This window comes from Salmo salar, chromosome 22 (genome assembly GCF_965601325.2).
Source record: "Salmo salar chromosome 22, fSalSal1, whole genome shotgun sequence".
Lineage (NCBI taxonomy): Eukaryota > Metazoa > Chordata > Actinopteri > Salmoniformes > Salmonidae > Salmo > Salmo salar.
In genome coordinates this window covers 41,526,647-41,548,356 of record NC_138312.1, presented here as the reverse complement: position 1 = coordinate 41,548,356, position 21,710 = coordinate 41,526,647, and the positions used below count along the sequence as shown (strand labels likewise).

The 21,710-nt window shown below is 42.9% G+C and overlaps 1 protein-coding gene across 1 annotated transcript in view; it reads left to right on the top strand.

Moving 5' to 3' along the window:
* Window positions 1-21,190, top strand: part of LOC106583390 (sodium- and chloride-dependent neutral and basic amino acid transporter B(0+)) — a 28,482-nt gene extending 7,292 nt beyond the window's left edge. Inside the window, exons 3-15 of the mRNA XM_014167512.3 lie at window positions 3,512-3,643; window positions 6,307-6,468; window positions 6,683-6,821; window positions 7,011-7,143; window positions 10,606-10,746; window positions 10,827-10,962; window positions 11,103-11,195; window positions 11,294-11,419; window positions 16,669-16,787; window positions 16,900-16,999; window positions 19,079-19,188; window positions 19,326-19,493; window positions 20,689-21,190. Of these exons, the coding sequence (XP_014022987.1) occupies window positions 3,512-3,643; window positions 6,307-6,468; window positions 6,683-6,821; window positions 7,011-7,143; window positions 10,606-10,746; window positions 10,827-10,962; window positions 11,103-11,195; window positions 11,294-11,419; window positions 16,669-16,787; window positions 16,900-16,999; window positions 19,079-19,188; window positions 19,326-19,493; window positions 20,689-20,850 (1,721 nt within the window). The 3' untranslated portion in view covers window positions 20,851-21,190. The remainder of the gene's footprint in view (window positions 1-3,511; window positions 3,644-6,306; window positions 6,469-6,682; window positions 6,822-7,010; window positions 7,144-10,605; window positions 10,747-10,826; window positions 10,963-11,102; window positions 11,196-11,293; window positions 11,420-16,668; window positions 16,788-16,899; window positions 17,000-19,078; window positions 19,189-19,325; window positions 19,494-20,688) is intronic.
* The last annotated feature ends 520 nt before the right edge of the window (window positions 21,191-21,710 follow it).

Below are 21,710 nucleotides of genomic sequence, written 5' to 3'. Positions count from 1 at the left end.
GGCCAGTTTTATTGCTTCTTTAGTCAGCACAAGTTCAGCTGGGCTAACATAATTGCAAAAGGGTTTTCTAATGATCAATTAGCCTTTTAAAGTTATGAACTTGGATAAGCTAACACAATATGCCATTGGAACATAGGAGCGATGGTTGCTTATAATGGGCCTCTGTACGCCTATGTAGATATTCCATAGAAAATCTGCTGTTTCCAGCTACAATAGTCATTAACAATGTCTACACTTTATTTCTGATCATTTTGATGTTATTTTAATGGACAAAAGAAATGTGCTTTTCTTTCAAAAACAAGGACATTTATAAGTGACCCCAAACTTTTGAACAGTATTGTACGTTGTTGTGCCCAACACACTTCACTCGCCCTAAAGAGGGAGGCTCGCTTGGCAGGTGCAAGCACACGCACAGAACAAATACACTGCTGGAATGCCTTTTTTTTTTTTTTAAGGTGTTTACATGTCCTACTCATTTCAAAGATTACTTTGAAAACCAGGAGTTTTAATCGGCATTTGTTTACTTCGATTTTTACCTTAAGCCGATTTAAGATAAGCAGAGTAAGGTTGTGTATGTGTGTGTATATGACTACTGCATAATCTGCCTAGTGCCGTAATCAGTTTAATATGAAATTATTAGTGTGCACATAAATGTACTGTCTGTCACCATATTAGCTATTGTCATAGTTCTAGTAGGCCTAGCTATGTTGACTAACGCATTAGTAAACCCAGAATCCAATCTGTGTACAACTAGCAGTTAGACTGGCAGGCACCGGCGGCAATACATTACTAAAACCGAAAGCTTACCTTGACTTGGAAGAGTTGCGGTGTTGGATTGACCTTAGCCAGCTAGCTAACATAAATGGCATTCCTCGTTGTTTGAGTCAGGTTGTTGAGTAGACTAAATTAGCTGCCTTAGCTAGCTAAGTGAGTGAAAGGTAATGAACTGCTTATCCTTAATTTAAGAAATGAATTTGTTCAAAACTGTTAAACTATTGTCTTTCTGAGTCAACAACACACCACACTTTATGCACTGCTGTGCTAGCTAGCTAGCTGTAGCTTATGCTTTCAGTACTAGATTAATTGTCTGATCTTTTGATTGGATGGACATGTCAATTCATGCTGCAAGAGCTCTGAGGTTGGAGGACGTCCTCCGGAAGTCGTCATAATTACAGTGTACGTCTATGGAAGTGGGTGAGAACCGTGAGCCTCCTAGGTTTTGTATTGAAGTCAATGTACCCAGAGGAGGATGGAAAATATATTTTTCCTCCGGCTACATTATTATTCTACCCTAGAAGGTGCTGTTGAGGCTACTGTAGACCCTCATTGCAAAACAGTGTTTTAATCATTTTGGTAACATTAATATATTTAGTATAGTTTTATCTTATGTTGACATTAGCTTTTTCTGAAATTCACTGAGTAGCATGGTCCTCCCCTTCATCTGAGAATGAGCCTCCACTGACAAACACATACACAGTGACCTAAGCTTGCTTAGTGTGCACTAATGACACACCTATTCAATAGTAACTCAATACCCTATAACGTGTCTCCAGTTGCATTCAGCCGTGTGACAATTATAATTTTTTTCTTTCCTTGAGCAGATGGTCGGGGCCGGAACATAGTTATAAACTCAGCAAAAAAAGAAACGTCCTCTCACTGTCAACTGCGTTTATTTTCAGCAAACTAAACGTGTAAATATTTGTATGAACATAAGATTCAACAACTGAGACAAACTGAATAAGTTCCACAGACATGTGACTAATAGAAATTGAATAATGTGACCCTGAACAAAGGGGGGGTGAAAATCAAAAGTAACAGTCAGTTTCTGGTGTGGCCACCAGCTGCATTAGGTACTGCAGTGCATCTCCTCCTCATGAACTGCACCAGATTTGCCAGTTCTTGCTGTGAGATGTTACCCCACTCTTCCACCAAGGCACCTGCAAGTTCCCGGACATTTCTGGGGGGAATGGCCCTAGCCCTCACCCTCTGATCCAACAAGTCCCAGACTTGCTCAACGGGATTGAGATCCAGGCTCTTCGCTGGCCAGAACAGAGACATGGCCAGTGAATTTCTTGCAGGAAATCATGCACAGAACAAGCAGTATGGCTGGTGTCATTGTCATGCTGGAGGGTCATGTCAGAATGAGCCTGCAGGAGGGTACCACATGAGGGAGGAGGATGTCTTCCCTGTAATGCACAGCGTTGAGATTGCCTGCAATGACAAGCTCAGTCCGATGATGCGACACATCGCCCCAGACCATGATGGACCCTCCACCTCCAAATTGATTCCGCTACAGAGTACAGGCCTTGATGTAACGCTCATTCCTTTGACGATAAACGCGAATCCGACCATCACCCCTGGTGAGACAAAACCGCGACTCGTCAGTGAAGAGCACTTTTGCCAGTCCTGTCTGGTCCAGCGACGGTGGGTGTGTACCCAATGGCGACGATGTTGCAGGTGATGTCTGGTGAGGACCGGCCTTACAACAGGCCTACAAGCCCTCAGTTCAGCCTCTCTCAGCCTATTGCGGACAGTCTGAGCACTGATGGAGGGATTGTGCGTTTCTGGTGTAAGTTGTTGCCATGCTGTACCTGTTCCGCAGGTGTGATGTTCGGATGTACCGATCCTGTGCAGGTGTTGTTACACGTGGTCTGCCACTGCGAGGACGATCAGCTGTCCGTCCTGTCTCCGTGTAGTGCTGTTTTGGGCGTCTCACAGTATGGACATTGCAATTTATTGCCCTGACCACATTTGTGGTCCTCATGCCTCCTTGCAGCATGCCTAAGGCACGTTCACGCATATGAGCAGGGACCCTGGGCATCTTTCTTTTGGTGTTTTTCAGAGTCAGTAGAAAGGCCTCTTTTAGTGTCCTAAGTTTTCATAAGTGACCTTAATTGCCTACCGTCTGTAAGCTGTTAGTGTCTTAACGACTGTTCCACAGGTTCATTAATTGTTTATGGTTTGTTGAACGAAGCATGGGAAACAGTGTTTAAACCCTTTACAATGAAGATCTGTGAGGTTATTTGGATTTTTACGAATTATCTTTGAAAGACATGGTCCTGAAAAAGGGGACGTTCCTTCTTTTTCTGAGTTTAAATTTGAACATTGCAAATTGACCGCAAAAATCCTAACCGATCGCGTATTTGACAAAAACAGACTCATTTAAAACCTTGATAAGCTCACATGCCTCTATTTATGCGTGGGTTTACATGGCAACAGATTTCCTAAATTAAAATCGCTTGAAGCTTATTTCCTGGTGATTTTAGTCTTATGTCCCAAAATAATTTTAAGTGTCAGAATAAAATCACCTACTGGCCAACTTTGGACCGCAGGCCGCCTATTTGGGAATCCTACCATATAATCACTTATAAACTAGACCATGGCAGAACATTCTTAAAGATTCATTTCAGATTATTGGAGTTAATCCCATATACGCTCCCACCATCCACTGGCTACCTCATATTCCTGCATTTGTTATTAGTGTCAAGTTCTCTGTCCTCTCTGTCTTTAGGTGCTTTCCTCATCCCGTATGTCATCATGCTGGCTGTTGCTGGTATACCTCTGTTCTTCCTGGAGAGTTCCTTTGGTCAGTTCTGCAGCCAAGGCCCTGTCAATGTGTGGCGGGCTCTGCCCATATTTCAGGGTAAGACTAACCCTTGTACCCCTAATTTACCACCTAAGCCCAAACCGGTCCCAATTCAATGTCTGCCCATTAGTCTTGGTCTCAACCCTTCGATGTTTGCAGATACAGTACGTAAGGTATAAGATATGTTTTTGGAACCTTCACCACTACACTGCTTATACCTAACCAGACTCTTCAGATCTGCAGACATTGAAGGGTAAGGGCCAAAGGGAATGGTTAGGAGTGAATTGGGACTGGCTGTATGACTGTTTTTTTTCCTCCACTTCTAGGAACTCATCCATTCACTTCACCACTCAGACCTTTTGGGGAGTGTTTTCTACTACTCTCTGTTTGAATGTTGTGTGAGCTGCCAGCCCATTACACCACTGGATCAGCTTTATTGACCTTAGAGGAAAATTGTCTCAAGTTTGTTTGAGCAGTGTATTAATGGTTAACCATATGACCTGAATCTAAACTCTGTTTGAGCTGGAGGAACTATCAGTCAAGCCCCAGGGCTAACCCTATAAGACTGCTAGTCCATTTACTGTATGTACCCAGCCCCTGAGCTAACCTATAACCCTACCAAGCCCAATGGGTTACTGTGTCTCTCTGTCAGACTGGCCTATAGCTGCTGAATGTGCCAAAACACAGAACACAGAACACATTCATGGTGCACTATTGGTTAGTTATAAAACTGTCAAGGGTAGTGTTTCCAAATCCTGGTTTTTGTTTTTACCCGGGCATTACGCAACACACCTGATTCACATTGTTGTTTATTTCAATCTGGGGCAAAAACAAAAATGTGCACCCCTTTTGGATCCCCAGAACCAGGATTAAGAAACACTGCTCTAGGATGTGCATGTAAGCAATTTCTTAGTAATACTTGTTTGTGAGCTGAAGTAGAAGATCCTAGAAATGTTCCATAAGTACATCTTATTTTGTTATTATGTTTAGCACAAATTTGTTTACATCCCCATTAGTGATAATTTCTCCTTTGCCAAGATAATCCATCCACCTGATAAGCATGGTATATCATTACACAGGTGAACTTTGTGCTGGGGACAAGAAGCGACAAATGTTTTGTCACATAACACAATGCCACAGATGTTTTGAGGGAGTGTTCAATTGGCATGCTGCCTGCAGGAATGTCCACCAGAACTGTTGCCAGAGAATTTAATGTTTTGGAGAATTTGGCACTACGTCCAACCGGCCTCACAACCGCAGACCACCTGTAACCACGCCAGCCCAGGACCTCCACATCCGGCTTCTTCACTTCCACCCATACAGCTGATGAAACTGTGGGTTTGCACAAGTGAAGAATTTCAGCACAAACTGTCAAAAACCGTCTCATGGAAGCTCATCAGCGTGCTCGTTGACTTGACTGCTGTTTAGCGTTTTAACCAACTTCAATGGGCAAATGCTCATCTTTGATGGCCACTTGCACGCTGGAAAAGTGTGCTCTTCATGAATGATTCCCTGTTTCAACTGTACCGGGCACTTGGTGATGAGTGCTTCTACACCTGCATTGCTTGCTGTTTGGGGTTTTAGGCTGGGTTTCTGTACAGCACTTTGAGATATCAGCTGATGTAAGAAGGGCTTTATAAATACATTTGATTTGATGAGTGTCGTGTGGTGGTAGGCATAAGCTACGGGCAACGAACACAATTGCATTTTATCAATGGCAATTTGAATGCACAGAGATACCGTGATGAGATCCTGAGGCCAATTGTGCCATTCATCCACTGCCATCAGCTCATGTTTTCAGCAGGATAATGCACAGCCCTATGTTCGCAAGGATCTGTCCACAATTCCTGGAAGCTGAAAATGTCCCAGTTCCATGGCCTGCATACTCACCAGACATGTCACCCATTGATCAAGTTTGGGATGCTCTGGATCGACATGTACGACAGCGTGTTCCAGTTCCCGCCAATATCCAGGAACTTCACACAGCCATTGAAGAGGAGTGGAACAACATATCACAGGCCACAATCAATAGTCTGATCAACTCTATACAAAGGAGATGTGTCGTGCTGCATGAGGCAAATGGTGGTCACACCAGATACTGACTGGTTTTCTGATCCACGCAACCTACTTTTATTTTTATTTTTTAAGGTATCTGTGACCAACAGCTGCATATCTGTATTCCCTGTCATGTGAAATCCATAGGTTCGGGCCTAATGAATTTATTTAAAGTGACTGAGTTTCTTATATGAACTGTAACTCTGTAAAATCTTTCAAATTGTTGTTTATTTGTGGTCAGCGTAATTTTTGTACATTGCCACTGCAGTTATTCTTTCATGTGCTTTGGCGGATACATCCTAGCATAGAATGTCTCACTTATCATGTGTTCTCTGTTATGTCTTCCTTGGAAAAGAGAATGTTTTCCTCAATGGGACTTCCTTGATTAGATAAATCTTAAGATGAGGAACTACAATGTGACCGGTTGACCAGTATACCAGGAAGCACTGGTTCTGGCTGTTTGCCTTTGGCTGAATCAGTATGTGATAAAGATGGAACTTCACAGAACTTGTCAATAAAGTGACTGCTATCAGGGATGGTGACAATTCAATCTATTCAGGAAGTGAATTGAAATTCAAATATTGAAGAATCTGCCTTGATTTACATCTAGCTCAATTCCTGCTCTCTCTCTCTCCTTCTCTCCTCACACTCCCTATCCTCTCCAGGTGTGGGTGTAGCTATGGTTTTGGTCAGTACGTTAGTAGGCATCTACTACAACGTCATCATTGCCTACAGTCTCTACTACATGTTTGCCTCATTCCAGTCCCCTCTGCCATGGAGTGACTGTTTCTACTGGTCCAACAGCAACTGTAGCCTCACACCTAGAGGTACCTGTTTTATAATGTAGTGTTTCAAGTTTCCCTGTTGTGCAGCTTTTACTCTTCTATCATGTTAATTAGGCTCCAAACAAAATAACCTTGACCAGTATTTTCCATCGCCTGAATGATTTCCATGATATGCTTTAATGAACATGATCTAGGTGAACCTGAACAGAGTGCCATGTAACTTTACCAATCTGACTATGGCTTCTGATCTCTACAGAAGTGTGCAACATTACCCTAGCTGCCAACTGGAGTGAACCAGTAATTATAGCCAACATGACACTGTGGGAGAATGAGACTTGCCCAAAGGAAGACATCACCAGCATCCCAGTACAGAGCCCCAGCGAACAGTATTGGGAGTGAGTAACACACTCACACACACACACACACAAACTTGATTCTATTTCAATTTCACTCAGTTGAAAATACTTCAGAGGTCGCACAGGTTGTGTTGAATGCCAGGTTGTCTCTATAATGCTGTGTTTAAACTGAGCCTGTCTGTAAGATTGTCTGACTGTAAGGTGGTCAATCTCTTTGTCCATTCCCAGCCTGGTGGCCTTACAAAGGTCTAGTGGTCTGGATGAGACCGGTCCGGTGGTCTGGCATCTGGCTCTCTGTCTGCTACTGGGATGGCTGCTCATCGCTGCTGCCCTTTACAAAGGCATCAAGTCCTCAGGAAAAGTCTGTATGACCCATTTCTTGTTTGTGTGTGTGATAGTGATGTGCGGGTTGACTCATAACCCACAATCGCTGCGGTTATATCCACGAGGCGGGCAGGTTTAGGGTCATGAAATATTGAATAAAGGGAAAACAATACCTTATATTATTTTAGGCTAGCTGGCATTAGTGCATAAGCTTTGTGGCTAAATGTACGTGCACCAAGTAGCTTACATGCCAATCGCCAAATGCATTTGGAACGGGTGTGGGAGAAAGGTAGACTTACTGAGGAAAGGGAAATAGAAATACTTTAGCTAGCGAAAGAGGAGACTGGCAGCTGGCCATGAGTGGAGAAAACAGGTGGCTATACATCCCCAAGCAGGAACCACGTAAAGGCCAGGCAAGCTGTATGTATGGCCATGACTAAATATATGCCAAGCGTAAGCATGCAATGCAGGCATTATTTTCATATCCATATGAGGAGTCTAGCCATCAATATGCTAGAGCTAAAAGCAGATATGGGCGTTATCCATTGGGTTGAAAGAAAAAGGTGGCAGAACGCATAGGGGGTTTTACTTTATTTACATAAAGGATGGACCTATGTATTGTATATGCATAAAAGCAGAGCCGGGACCTAAGGAAGGCAGTTGTTGTCCGCGGACCGGCTCGGCTTTTTTACTCTGTATTAAAGTCTATATTGAATTTACAAGTTCTTGTAAGAAGTGTTATTCTTAAGACAATTTTCCACGACACGGGCAGGACAAGTTAACGTCGATCCACAGAGGGAAAAAAAGGACAATGTCTGAGTTTAGAGAAAAGCTGCGAAATGGGGAGTTGAAAATAAAGACAAGGGAGGGCCAGAAAAGTAATATTTGAAGTGGTAAAAGAGGATGATAGCAGTGCTGGCTATGTTACTGTGGGGGGGGGGGGGAAAGTATTTGATCCCCTGTTGATTTTGTATGTTTGCCCACTGATAAAGAAAGGATCAGTCTATAATTTTAATGGTAGGTTTATTTGAACAGTGAGAGACAGAATAACAACAAAAATATCCAGATGAACGCATGTCAAAAATGTTATAAATTGATTTGCATTTTAATGAGGGAAATAAGTATTTGACCCCCTCTCAATCAGAAAGATTTCTGGCTCCCAGGTGTCTTTTATACAGGTATGGAGCTGAGATTAAGAGCACACTCTTAAAGGGAGTGCTCCTAACCGCAGCTTGTTGCGTATAAAAAATACATCTGTCCACAGAAGCAAGCAATCAATCAGATTCCAAACTCTCCACCAGGGCCAAGACCAAAGAGCTCTCCAAGGATGTCAGGGACAAGATTGTAGACCTACACAAAGGCTGGAATGGGCTACAAGACCATCGCCAAGCAGCTTGGTGAGAAGGTGACAACATTTGGTGCGATTATTCGCAAATGGAAGAAACACAAAAGAACTGTCAATATCCCTCGGCCTGGGGCTCCATGCAAGATCTCACCTCGTGGGGTTGCAATGATCATGAGAACGGTGAGGAATCAGCCCAGAACTACACGGGAGGATCTTGTCAATGATCTCAAGGCAGCTGGGACCATTGTCACCAAGAAAACAATTGGTAACACACTACGCCGTGAAGGACTTAAACCCTGCAGCACCCGCAAGGTCCCCCTCCTCAAGAAAGCACATATACATGCCCGTCTGAAGTTTGCCAATGAACATCTGAATGATTCAGAGGACAACTGGGTGAAAGTGTTGTGGTCAGATGAGACCAAAATGGAGCTCTTTGGCATCAACTCAACTCGCCGTGTTTGGAGGAGGAGGAATGCTGCCTATGACCCCAAGAACACCATCTCCACCGTCAAACATGGAGGTGGAAACATTATGCTTTGGGGGTGTTTTTCTGCTAAGGGAACAGGACAACTTCACCACATCATTTGACGGGGCCATGTGCTGTCAAATCTTGGGTGAGAACCTCCTTCCCTCAGCCAGGGCATTGAAAATGGGTCGTGGATGGGTATTCCAGCATGACAATGACCCAAAACACACGGCCAAGGCAACAAAGGAGTAGCTCAAGAAGAAGCACATTAAGGTCCTGGAGTGGCCTAGCCAGTCTCCAGACCTTAATCCCATAGAAAATCTGTGGAGGGAGCTGAAGGTTCGAGTTGCCAAACGTCAGCCTCGAAACCTTAATGACTTGGAGAAGATCTGCAAAGAGGAGTGGGACAAAATCCCTCCTGAGATGTGTGCAAACCTGGTGGCCAACTACAAGAAACGTCTGACCTCTGTGATTGCCAACAAGGGTTTTGCCACCAAGTACTAAGTCATGTTTTGCAGAGGGGTCAAATACTTATTTCCCTCATTAAATGGAAATCATTTTATAAAATTTTTGACATGCGTTTTTCTGGATTTTTGTTGTTGTTATTCTGTCTCTCACTGGTCATATAAACCTACCATTAAAATTATAGACTGATCATTTCTTTGCAAGTGGGCAAACGTACAAAATCAGCAGGGGATCAAATACTTTTCCCCCCACTGTATGTGAGATTGCCAAATTTGTACAGTGCCCCACAGTCACAAGATGGGGATTTCAAATAGGCCTATGGCACGTCAAGGGAACTGTAGCCTACTGTTGATGGGTTAAATGGAAACTGAAATCTGGACACTGACGGAAGGTCTATAACTTCTCACTTAGCCTTAATATTACCGCCTGCAGAATTTAATCATTTCTTGCAGTAAAATGATACAGCAAATGTAGGCAACATTTTTACTCACAGGAGTGGAGAAATATGATTTCTTTCTTTCAGCACCTTGAGAGAATGCAAGTCTGCAGTTAGCACTGCGACAGACTGTATCTATCTTTATCGGCATCATAAAAGCTGATAGTATTTCAACCACAAAATATGCATCCAAGCTGAACTGAAATCTTATCAGAAACACGTTGGGTTGTTTTCACAGCTTTCTATTTCCTTACAACCGGTCAAACTGATATTATTTGGAAATTTTACACATCTTTTAAGTTTTAGTTATTTTCTTGCCGGTCCCTAAACGTCTTTGCTCCATGGGAGTATCAGAGATGACTGAGAACTTTTACCGATGTCAACTAGATTCTGGTAAGCAAGGGTTTATTTAGCCTTGGGCATCATAATGACAGAAGAGATGCTGCACATATCTAATTATAGACAAGTTGACTTACAAATAGCCTACCAAAACATTGGAAGTTACAAGCAAAAACATATCAGAAATCAGGCAAACTTAATACAAAAAAAATAAAAATAACGGTAACTTACAACATTTTCTATATTGGAGGGTTAGGGTTGGGTGCGGGCCACCGATTTTAAACTTATCACATATAGTTGGGTGGTTGTGGATGGGTTATTAGCAATTGCGAGCGAACAAAGAGCTGACCTGCTCACTACTAGTGTGTGAGTTGATCCTGTTTTTCTAATGTGTGTCTTTCAGATGTGCATGTGTCTCTCTAATATTTTTGTGTGTGTCTGTCCCCAGGTGGTGTATTTCACCGCTACGTTTCCCTATGTGGTGTTGCTGATCCTGCTGATCCGGGGAGTTACACTAGAGGGCGCCAGAGACGGGATCGAGTTCTACATTGGCTCCCAGTCCAACCTCACAAAACTGGGCGAGGCAGAGGTTAGAGCCTAACCTCTTACCTGTCAGCTCAAAATACACATGCTTGACTGAAGTAACTAAATAGTAGGTCTTTCTGGCAGGTGTGGAGAGATGCAGCCACACAGATCTTCTATTCTTTGTCAGTAGCGTGGGGTGGTGTCACGGCCCTGTCTTCATATAACAAGTTCCACAACAATGTGTTCAAGGACGCACTGACCGTCTGCCTCACCAACTGTGGTACGACTCAAACACCACACACGCACCAGATGGATGCTAATGGCATCATAAAGAAGAAAATATACATTGAAGAACACTTTCAAGGTTTCATTGTGTTCCAGTACATCGTTTTTCCTTTCCTGCTTAATGTCACTCTATAGGTACCAGTGTGTTTGCAGGCTTCGCCATCTTCTCCATCTTAGGTCACATGGCTCATGTCTATGGAAAGCCTGTATCAGAGGTGGCCCAGGCAGGTGAGTAGTACACCACTGTACTGTGTTTAGCTTTACCTTACTGACACAATAGCCACTTAACAAACACTAACAAAGTGTGCGCATGTGCGTGCGTGTAGGTTTTGGCCTAGCATTTATTGCGTACCCTGATGCCCTGTCCAAGCTGCCCATTTCTCCTCTCTGGTCCATCCTCTTCTTCTTCATGCTGCTCACCCTTGGACTCGACTCGCAGTTCGCTGGCATAGGTCAGTCAGACACACACACACACCCATGCACATGGGACACACACGCCATGGTATTTCAGTTGCTGCCAACTATTTGGGGTATTTCAATTACTTTCAAAAACATTTGGAAGTAAGTATTTAGATATTTTTTTTGAAAAGACCAGTTGTTGAATATTGGTATGTATTTGGAAATACACTTGGAAAGTTTTTGAAAATACTCACACTCCCATGCATTTAAAGATGCACTATGCAGAAATTGCTCTGCCACTTCCTGATTGCTAAAATTCGAATACTTCACCTAATTTCAGTTTGTGACAAAACAAGCAAGTATAGTGTAGAGAGTCATTGTACCATCTAAAACGCTGTGAAATATATTTTCCATAACAACAAATATTGTATTTTCAGCTGTTTGAAGTTGGTGTACAAAATACTAAAATGCACAGAAAAATAAGTATTTAAACAACAAATAATAAAATACGCATGCATTTTAACCCAGGGCTGATATATACACACACACACACACACACACACACACACACACACACACACACACACACACACACACACACACACACACACACACACACACACACACACATGGCACAAGTCAAAAGTTTGGACACCTACTCATTCCAGGGTTTTTCTTTATTCTACATTGTAGAATAATAGTGAAGACATCAAAACTATGAAATAACACATGGAATCATGTAGTAACAAAAAAGTGTTAAACCAAAAATATATTTGAGATATTTCAAAGTAGCCACCCTTTGCATTCATGACAGCTTTGCACACTCTTGACATTCTCTCAACCAGCTTCAGGAGGTTGTCACCTGGAATGCTTTCCCATCAGTCTTGAAGGAGTTCCCACATTTGCTGAGCTATTGTTGGCTGCTTTTCCTTCACTCTGCGATCCAACTCATCCCAAACCATCTCAATTGGGTTGAGGTCGGGGGATTGTGGAGGCCAGTTCATCTGATGCAGCACTCCATCGCTCTGCTTCTTGGTCAAATAGCCCGTACACAGCCTGGAGGTGTGTTGGGTCATTGTCCTGTTGAAAAACAAATGATAGTACCACTAAGCGCAAACCAGATGGGATGGCGTATTGCTGCAGAATGCTGTGGTAGCCATGCTGGTTAAGTGTGCCTTGAATTCTGAATAAATCAGTGTCACCATCAAAAAAACATCACACCACCACCTCCATGATTCACTGTGTGAACCACACATGCGGAGATCATCCGTTCACCTACTCTGCGTCTCACAAAGACATGGCAGTTGGAACCAAAAATATCCAATTTGGACTTATCAGACTAAAGGACAGATTTCCACCGGTCTAATGTCCATTACTCGTATTTCTTGGCCCAAGCAAGTCTCTTCTTATTGGTGTCCTTTAGTAGTGGTTTCTTTGCAGCAATTCGACCATGAAGGTCTCGTGTCTTTGGCTATGCCGGATGAAGTGATATGACATGCTGTTCTATAAAGTCATTTCTCTGTAATTAATATTACCTGATTAAGCTAATCATGTAAATGTAATTAACTAGAAAGTCGGGGCACCATGAAATAATGTTTATAGAGCTGTTATCTTCCGAATAAACTCTTAAAGACCTGGTAATTTTTTACATCAATAGCAGTCAATATTCAATTGTCACCTTGTTTCAGTCTCATCTGAACATGGTGGAATTCTTGGTTATCTTCACGAACCCTGGCTAACAAGTTGAATCAGCAATACAAACTTTGGTTTAATTATTTATTTACTAAATACCTAAATAATCACACAGAATTACATAAACACAGAATGGATCGTACATTGATTACTAATTATGTCATACATGAAAAACGTCCCTGGTGGACGGAAACGATATGACGGCTGGTTACACAAAGAGAGGGGGTTGGGTTTGAATGAAAGCGAGGGAAGACTAGGAACAAAGGGTTTTGGGTCTCAATGGGACCTCGTGAGCCATGCTATCGTGAATACAGAAACCTATGCATTCTACATAACCGCCCATTTGGAAAAGGAAAATGCAAGGAATATTTACTCTGAGCTGTGCTTCAATAGGTTGGTCGTAGATGGAAGGCCGTGTTACCCAACAGAGATCTTCCTGTCCTCGGAAGAATGTCTCTGGTGGTAAACTCGATACGTTGTGGGTTAGACTGGATACGTCGTCCGTCCTTTCCTAGCCCACGTTTACAGCGGCCGCTGCTAACTCAACGGCTAGGAGGTATCACTTCTGGAGTGAATAAGAGTTCAAAGTTCATACCATTCGCAACCAAAGCTCACGCTGAGGTTGGCTTAGTTCTGTAGTTGACATGTTAGTCCTTTTAACGTGGGACCGTCGTCCACGGAACAGGAAGTTACATTGTCGTCAAGGGCTTTATATAGGAAGGGAGAGAAGGGAGTGTTTCATAGTTTATAACCAATGTCTCTTCACATGGACGGGGCCACTGAGTTGGGCATAGTTCACTCATGAAAACCCAATTCTCTCATTTGGAAGCTAAAATTACATTGAATCTTTTCACAAATAGTTTCATATTTAAACATTTAAATTGCACAACAATTCCATGTGAATCTGATCACTATAATGTGTAGACTTTCCAAGATACAGTTTGTCATCCTATCATTAATAAGAATGTCTCAGATGACAACTGATCTGGCATCATATTCATTAAGTACCAACTCATATTTTCAACTGGTTGGATTACCGAAATATGGTTCCTTTCCCCCACCTTCTGATGTTCCCAGACTCTATGTTAACCAACGGATTTTCAAGAGACCCTCTGAAGAGTCAAGAGAGAGGAAAGGTATTTATGGGGGTCATAAACCTACCCACAGGCCAAGTCATGACAAAGGCCTGATTCACACAGTCTCCTCTGAATAGTTGATGTCTCTTACTTTAAGCATTTATTTCATGAACTTATCCTCTGCAGCAGAGGTATCTCTGGGTCTTTCTTTCCTGGGGCGGTCCTTATGAGAGCCAGTTTCATCATAGTACTTGGTGGTTTTTGCGACTGCACTTGAAGAAACTTTCAAAGTTCTTAATTTTCCGGATTGACTGACCTTCATGTCTTAAAGTTATGATAGACTGTTTCTCTTTGCTTATTTGAGCTGTTTTTGCCATGATATGGACTTGGTATTTTACCAAATAGGGCTATCTTCTGTAAACCACCCCTACCTTATCACAACACAACTGATTGGCTCAAATGCATTAAGAAGGAAAGAAATTCAACAAATTCACTTTTAACAAGGCACACCTGTTTAATTGAAATGTATTCCAGGTGACTACCTCATGAAGCTGGTTGAGAGAATGCCAAGAGTGTGCAAGGGTGGATACTTTGAAGAATCTCAAGTGTGAAATATATTTTGATTTGTTTAACACTATTTTTTTGGTTACTACATGATTCCATATGTGTTATTGCTTAGGTTTGATGTATTTTACAATGTAGAAAATAATAAAAAATAAAGAAACCCTTGAGTGAGTGTCCCAACTTTTGACTGGTACTGTAATTATTCAGACTCTTTACTCAGTACTTTGATGAAGCACCTTTGGCAGTGAATACAGCTTCAAATATTATTTGGGTATAACGCTACAAGCTTGGCACACCTGTATTTGGGGAGTCTACTCTGCAGATCCTTTCAAGCTCTGTCAGGTTGGATGGGGAGCGTTGCTGCACATATATTTTCAGGTCTTTCCAGAGATGTTCCATCGTGTTCAAGTCCGGGCTCTGGCTGGGCCACTCAAGAATATTCAGAGACTTGTGCCAAAGCCGCTCCTGCTTTGTCTTGGCTTCGTGCTTAAGGTCGTTGTCCTGTTGGAAGGTGAAACTTCACCCCAATCTGAGGTCCTGATCGCTCTAGAGCAGGTTTTCATCAAGGATCTCTCTGTATTTTGCTCTGTTCAGGTGAGACTTGAAATTGAGCTCAGGCGCATCCTGTTTCCATTGATCATCCTTGATGTTTCCACAACTTGATTTGGAGTCCACCTGTGGTAAATTCAATTGATTGGACATTATTTGGAAAGGCGCACAAACCTGTTATGTAAGGTCCCACAGTTGACAGTGCATGTCAGAGCAAAAACCAAGCCATGAGGTTGAAGGAATTGTCCTGAGACAGGATTGTGTCGAGGCACAGATCTGGGGAATGGTACCAAAACCTTTCTGTAGCATTGAAGGTCCCCAACAACACAGTGGCCTCCATGATTCTTAAGTAGAAGAAATTTGGTACCACCAAGATTCTTCCTAGAGCTGGCCGCACGGCAAAACTGAGCAATCGAGGGAGAAGGGCCTTGGAGGTGACCAAGAACCCGATGGTCACTCTGACAGAGCTCCAGAGTTCATCTGTGGAGATGAGAGAACCTTCCAGAATGACAACATCTCTGCAGCACTCCACCAATCAGGCCTTTATGGTAGAGTGGCCAGATGGAAGCCACTCCTCAGTGAAAGGCGCATGACAGCTCGCTTGTAATTAGCCAAACGGCACCTAAAGGACTCTCAGACCATGAGAAACAAGAATTCCTTGGTCTGACGAAAACAAGATTGAACTCTTTGGCCTGAATGCCAAATGTCACGTCTATAGGAAATCTGGCAGCATCATGCGCAGTGAATTTTTTTTATTTTGTCTCAGCAGTAGGACTGGGAGACTAGTCAGGATCGAGGGAAAGATAAACGCTGGAAAGTGCTGATATCCTTGCTGAAAACCTGCTCAGGACTTCAGAATGGGGAGAAGGTTCACCTTCCAACAGAACAACCCTAATCACACAGCCAAGACAACGCAGGAGTGGCTTCGGGACAAGTCTCAATGTCCTTGAGTGGCCCAGCCAGACCCTGGACTTGAACCCAATCTCTGGAGAGACCAGAAAATAGCTGTGCAGCGATGCTGACCGAGCTTGAGAGGATCTGCAGAGAAGAATGGGAGAAACTCCCTAAATACAATCAAGAAGACTCAAAGCTGTAATCGCTGCCAACAGTGCTTCAACGAAGTACTGACTAAATATGTAAATATGTGATATTTCAGGTTACATTTGTTTACAAATGTGTTAAAATAAACAGTTTGTGCTTTGTCGTTATGGGGTGTTGTGTAGATTGATGGGGGGAAAAAGTTTTGATCCATTTTAGAATAAGGCTATAATAGGAAATAGTAAAGGGGTCTGAATACTTTCCGAAGGAAGTGTGTGTGTGTGTGTGTGTGTGTGTGTGTGTGTGTGTGTGTGTGTGTGTGTGTACACACACTACTAACTAGACCTGGACAGTGATCTCTGACTCTTGCCATGTTCCCTCAGAGGTCATCTCCACATGCCTACAGGATGCCTTCCCTGAAAGGTTCAAATCAAAACGCTCTATCATCTCTGTGGGAACCTGTGCCATCCTTTTCCTGCTCGGCCTGCCGTGCGTAACCCAGGTAAGTCCTTAGTTACCATAACTAAAATAGGTCCTTTAGATACCACATTTTCGTTCACATTAATTTATTGCGAGTACGTGTGATTACTTTGTGTGTGTTTGTGTCACTCCAGGCAGGGATATATTGGGTGACTCTGATGGATCAGTTCTGTGCTGGCTTTGTTCTACTGATCGCTGCTCTGCTGGAGCTTGTTGGGGTATTCTACTTCTACGGTAAATGGAAGTACAGTGAGGGGGAAAAATTTTTTGATCCCCTGCTGATTTTGTACATTTGCCCACTGGCAAATAAATTATATTTGACCCCTCTGCAAAACATGACTTAGTACTTGGTGGCAAAACCCTTGTTAAAAATCACAGAGGTCAGACGTTTCTCGTAGTTGGCCACTAGGTTTGCACACATCTCAGGAGGGATTTTGTCCCACTCCTCTTTGCAGATCTTCGCCAAGTCATTAAGGTTTCGAGGCTGACGTTTGGCAACTCGAACCTTCAGCCCCCTCCACAGATTTTCTATGGGATTAAGGTCTGGAGACTGGCTAGGCCACTCCAGGACCTTAATGTGCTTATTCTTGAGCCACTCCTTTGTTGCCTTGGCCGTGTGTTTTGGGTCATTGTCATGCTGGAATACCCATCCACGACCCATTTTCAATGCCCTGGCTGAGGGAAGGAGGTTCTCACCCAAGATTTGACGGTACATGGCCCCGTCCATCGTCCCTTTGATGCGGTGAAGTTGTCCTGTCCCTTTAGCAGAAAAACACCCCCAAAGCATAATGTTTACACCTCCATGTTTGACGGTGGGGATGGTGTTCTTGGGGTCATAGGCAGCATTCCTCCTCCTCCAAACACGGCGAGTTGAGTTGATGCCAAAGAGCTCCATTTTGGTCTCATCTGACCACAACACTTTCACCCAGTTGTCCTCTGAATCATTCAGATGTTCATTGGCAAACTTCAGACGGGCATGTATATGTGCTTTCTTGAGGAGGGGGACCTTGCGGGCGCTGCAGGATTTCAGTCCTTCACGGCGTAGTGTGTTACCAATTGTTTTCTTGGTGACTATGGTCCCAGCTGCCTTGAGATCATTGACAAGATCCTCCCGTGTAGTTCTGGGCTGATTCCTCACCGTTCTCATAATCATTGCAACTCCATGAGGTGAGATCTTGCATAGAGCCCCAGGCCGAGGGAGATTGACAGTTCTTTTGTGTTTCTTCCATTTGCGAATAATGGCACCAACTGTTGTCACCTTCTCACCAAGGTGCTTATCGATGGTCTTGTAGCCCATTCCAGCCTAGAGCTCTTTGGTCTTGGCCATGGTGGAGAGTTTGGAATCTGATTGATTGCTTCTGTGGACAGGTGTCTTTTATACAGGTAACAAGCTGAGATTAGGAGCACTGAGTGTGCTCCTAATCTCAGCTCGTTACCTGTATAAAAGACGCCTGGGAGCCAGAAATCTTTCTGATTGAGAGGGGGTCAAATATTTTTTTCCCTCATTAAAATGCAAATCAATTTATAACATTTTTGACATGCGTTTTTCAGGATTTTTTTGTTGTTGTTATTCTGTCTCTCATTGTTCAAATAAACCTACCTTTCAAATTATAGACTGATCATTTCTTTGTCAGTGGGCAAACGTACAAAATCAGCAGGGGATCAAATACTTTTTCCCCCTCACTGTATATTACATGTTATAGCTACATCTGCAGAATATATTATGTGATAGGTACATGTAGAGGATATTTTATGTTATAGCTACATACACTGAGTATACCAAACATTAGGGTCCCCCCACCCCTTTTCCCCCTCAGAACAGCCTCAATTCATTGGGGCATGGACTCTACAAGGTGTCGAAAGCGTTCCACAGGGATGCTGCCCCATGTTGATTCCAATGCCTCCCACAGTTGTCATGTTGGCTGGATGTCCTTTGTGTGGTGGATGAAACCCCAGCAGCATTGCAGTTATTGACACAAACCGGGGCGCCTGGCACCTACTACCATGCCCCGTTCAAAGGCACTTCAATATTTTGTCTTGCCCATTCACCCTCTGAATGGCACACATACACAATTATGTCTCAAGGCTTAAAAATCCTTTATCCTGTCTCTTCACCTTCATCTATACTGATTTTGAAGTGGATTTAACAAGTGACATCAATGAGGGATCATAGTTTTCACCTGGATTAACCTGGTCAGTGGAAAGAGCATGTGTTCTCAATGTTTTGCATACTCAGTGTATATATTGTATGTTATAGCTGTATACAGTATAGTACATGTTAAAGAGTATGGCACATTCTGTGTTTGTTTGAAGGAGGAAATCGTTTCATTAAGGACATAGAGATGATGATTGGGACGAGGAGCTCTCTCTTCTGGCTGTGGTGGAGAGCATGCTGGTTTTTCATCACTCCTGCTGTCATCACTGTGAGTACTCTCTCGGTCTTTCTCTTTATAACTTAGATTCTATCCTACCTGGCTCTCTGTTCCAGGGTCCTCATTTCTTTAACTCTGTTTCTCTGGCACGCATACACCCTTCTCTGTTGCCTGTGTGTGTTGTGTAGGTGATCTTGGTGTGGTCGTTGTTGACTTTCCGTCCGCCATCCTACGGTACGGTGCAGTACCCTGCATGGGGCGTGGCTCTGGGATGGTGTATGATCGCCTTCTGTCTCATCTGGATACCCCTCGTCGCCATCTGGAAAATACTCTGTGCCCAAGGAAACCCGTGGCAGGTAGGTGTCTGGCAGAGATGTGGATGCTTAGGACTTCTGAGAGTGTTTGGAATTGTCAATCCTTTTGTAGCCAGGTATCAAACCCAGGTCCTGGAAAGTTCAGGTCAAAATGCATGCAGTATATCAAATCAATCTCCCCAAATACAGGTGTGCCAAGCTTGTAGTGTCATATCCAAGAAGACTCTAGGCTGTAATTGCTGCCAAAGGTGCTTCAACTAAGTACTGCGTAAATGGTCTGAATACTTATGTAAATGTGACATTTTGTTTTTTTTATTTTAATACATTTGCAAAAATTACTACAAACCTTGGGGGGGGTTTCTTAGTGATTACAGGGTATTGTGTTTAGATTGAGGGATTAAAACAAATTCAATTTTAGAAGGCTGTAACGTAACAATGTGGAAAGTCAAGAGTACTGAATTCTTTCCTAATGCCTTGTATACAGGGAGTACCAGTACCAAGTTGATGTGCAGAGGTAGTTGAGGTAGCTATGTACATATATGTAGGGGTAAAGTGACTAGGCAACAGGATAGATAATAGACAGTAGCGTGTGTGTGTGGCATGTTATGAGGTGTGGATTCAGGCTGAGGGTCAGCATCAGATATGTCATGATTAATTTCTTCCCCACCATCTGAGTCATTTTCATTCAGATCTTGTAGCGGCGCTAACGCAGCATGTGCATCCATTCGTCTTGGTCTTCTTGCCATTGTAAATTACGCACGATCTCACTGTGTACTCCAGGTAGGCCAGAGTAGACTGATAAGACTGCTTGGATTCAGTGGACTCATATAAGGTACATACCGTATTGAGATTAGAATATACCAATGCAGTAGAATGGCCCACCCTGTTCTTCATTATGCATTATTCACTTCCCCTCGCTCATCAACGCACCCTTTCTCCCCATCATAACTTACTGCAAAACCATAAGAAAAATGACATTCCCTTCTAAAACTGGTTACAACTCCAGTCCTGTTTGTGATATTAAGATTCTAACAACTGCAGTGTGTCATATAGACTTATTTAGTAAAAATCAAGGACGGCGGGGGGCTTGACTTAAATGGTGGAGTAATAAAACATTTTAAAAAATGCAGCCAAAGTTACTTCTTTAGCATTTCTAGTGTTAATGTCTCCCTATTAATTCTGCCTGTGTCTCTCCAAGCATCCTGTCTATTACAGTGCATTGTGTCTCTGTCTGCAGCGTATGTGTGCTGTGTGTTCTCCTGTGGAGGGTTGGGGTCCATACCTGGAGGTCCACCGGGGAGAGCGTTATGCAGACGGACAACGGTACTATAGGGAGAACTCTCTCCACCTGCCAGACAACAACGTTTACCACATCTCCAACCACCTCACACGCCTCTAACCCCCTGGAGGGGTGTGTGTGGTGTCAACATTTGGTGTCACCACTTTTCATAATATTTTTTATAAGCGTTGTATACTTATTTTTTTTTACCACTCTGATCACAATGATTAATGCTTAGTTTCACTTTGCACTGTGGTGTGGTCAGTTTATTTTAATTCATAACGTCACAGATTTTAAATGTTTTTTGTGTTTGTGTATATGTTTTCTACGTGTTAAATGTCAATGCCTTAACTTAAACTGTCATGTTAATGACCACTTAGTCTAAGCTCTGTGTGCTTTGTATCGTGTCTGTTAGCATGGTAACGTTTGACCGTAATAAAGGACTACTCTCTCTGCTGTTCGCTGTTTGTAAAATGGATTCTATTGAAACTAAACTGAAAGAGGGTGTTTGAGGCAATCCGTTTGAGCAAGGTTGGCTGTCATTGTAAATAAGAATTTGTTCTTGACTTGTCTAGTTGAATACTTAAAAATGTTTTTTTGTTATTGAAGTTGAGGTGCAGAGTTGCTAATATTGATCACATACTGAGTAGTTATGTGGGATGGAAGGTGATTTGTAGATCAGTGATTCTGCACAGTTCAAGTGCAATGTAGTTGACCTCAAAGGAAGTAAAGTGACAGACAGCAGGATGCAATCATATTTTGGGAGTTTATTAGAGTGGGTTAGACATTACATGGTGCTGATGTTAGAATGGGCCATGACAACCGGCCCTAACAACCACACAGCCTTTAGACCCAGCTCCTTCATGACATACTTAGGGGTCGGAACTATTTAATGAAGCTGATGAAACGACCTGGGAGAGATGAGATGGGGTTGAAATCATTTCAACTACTATTTGAACCCAGATCTGTTTGAGATCGTG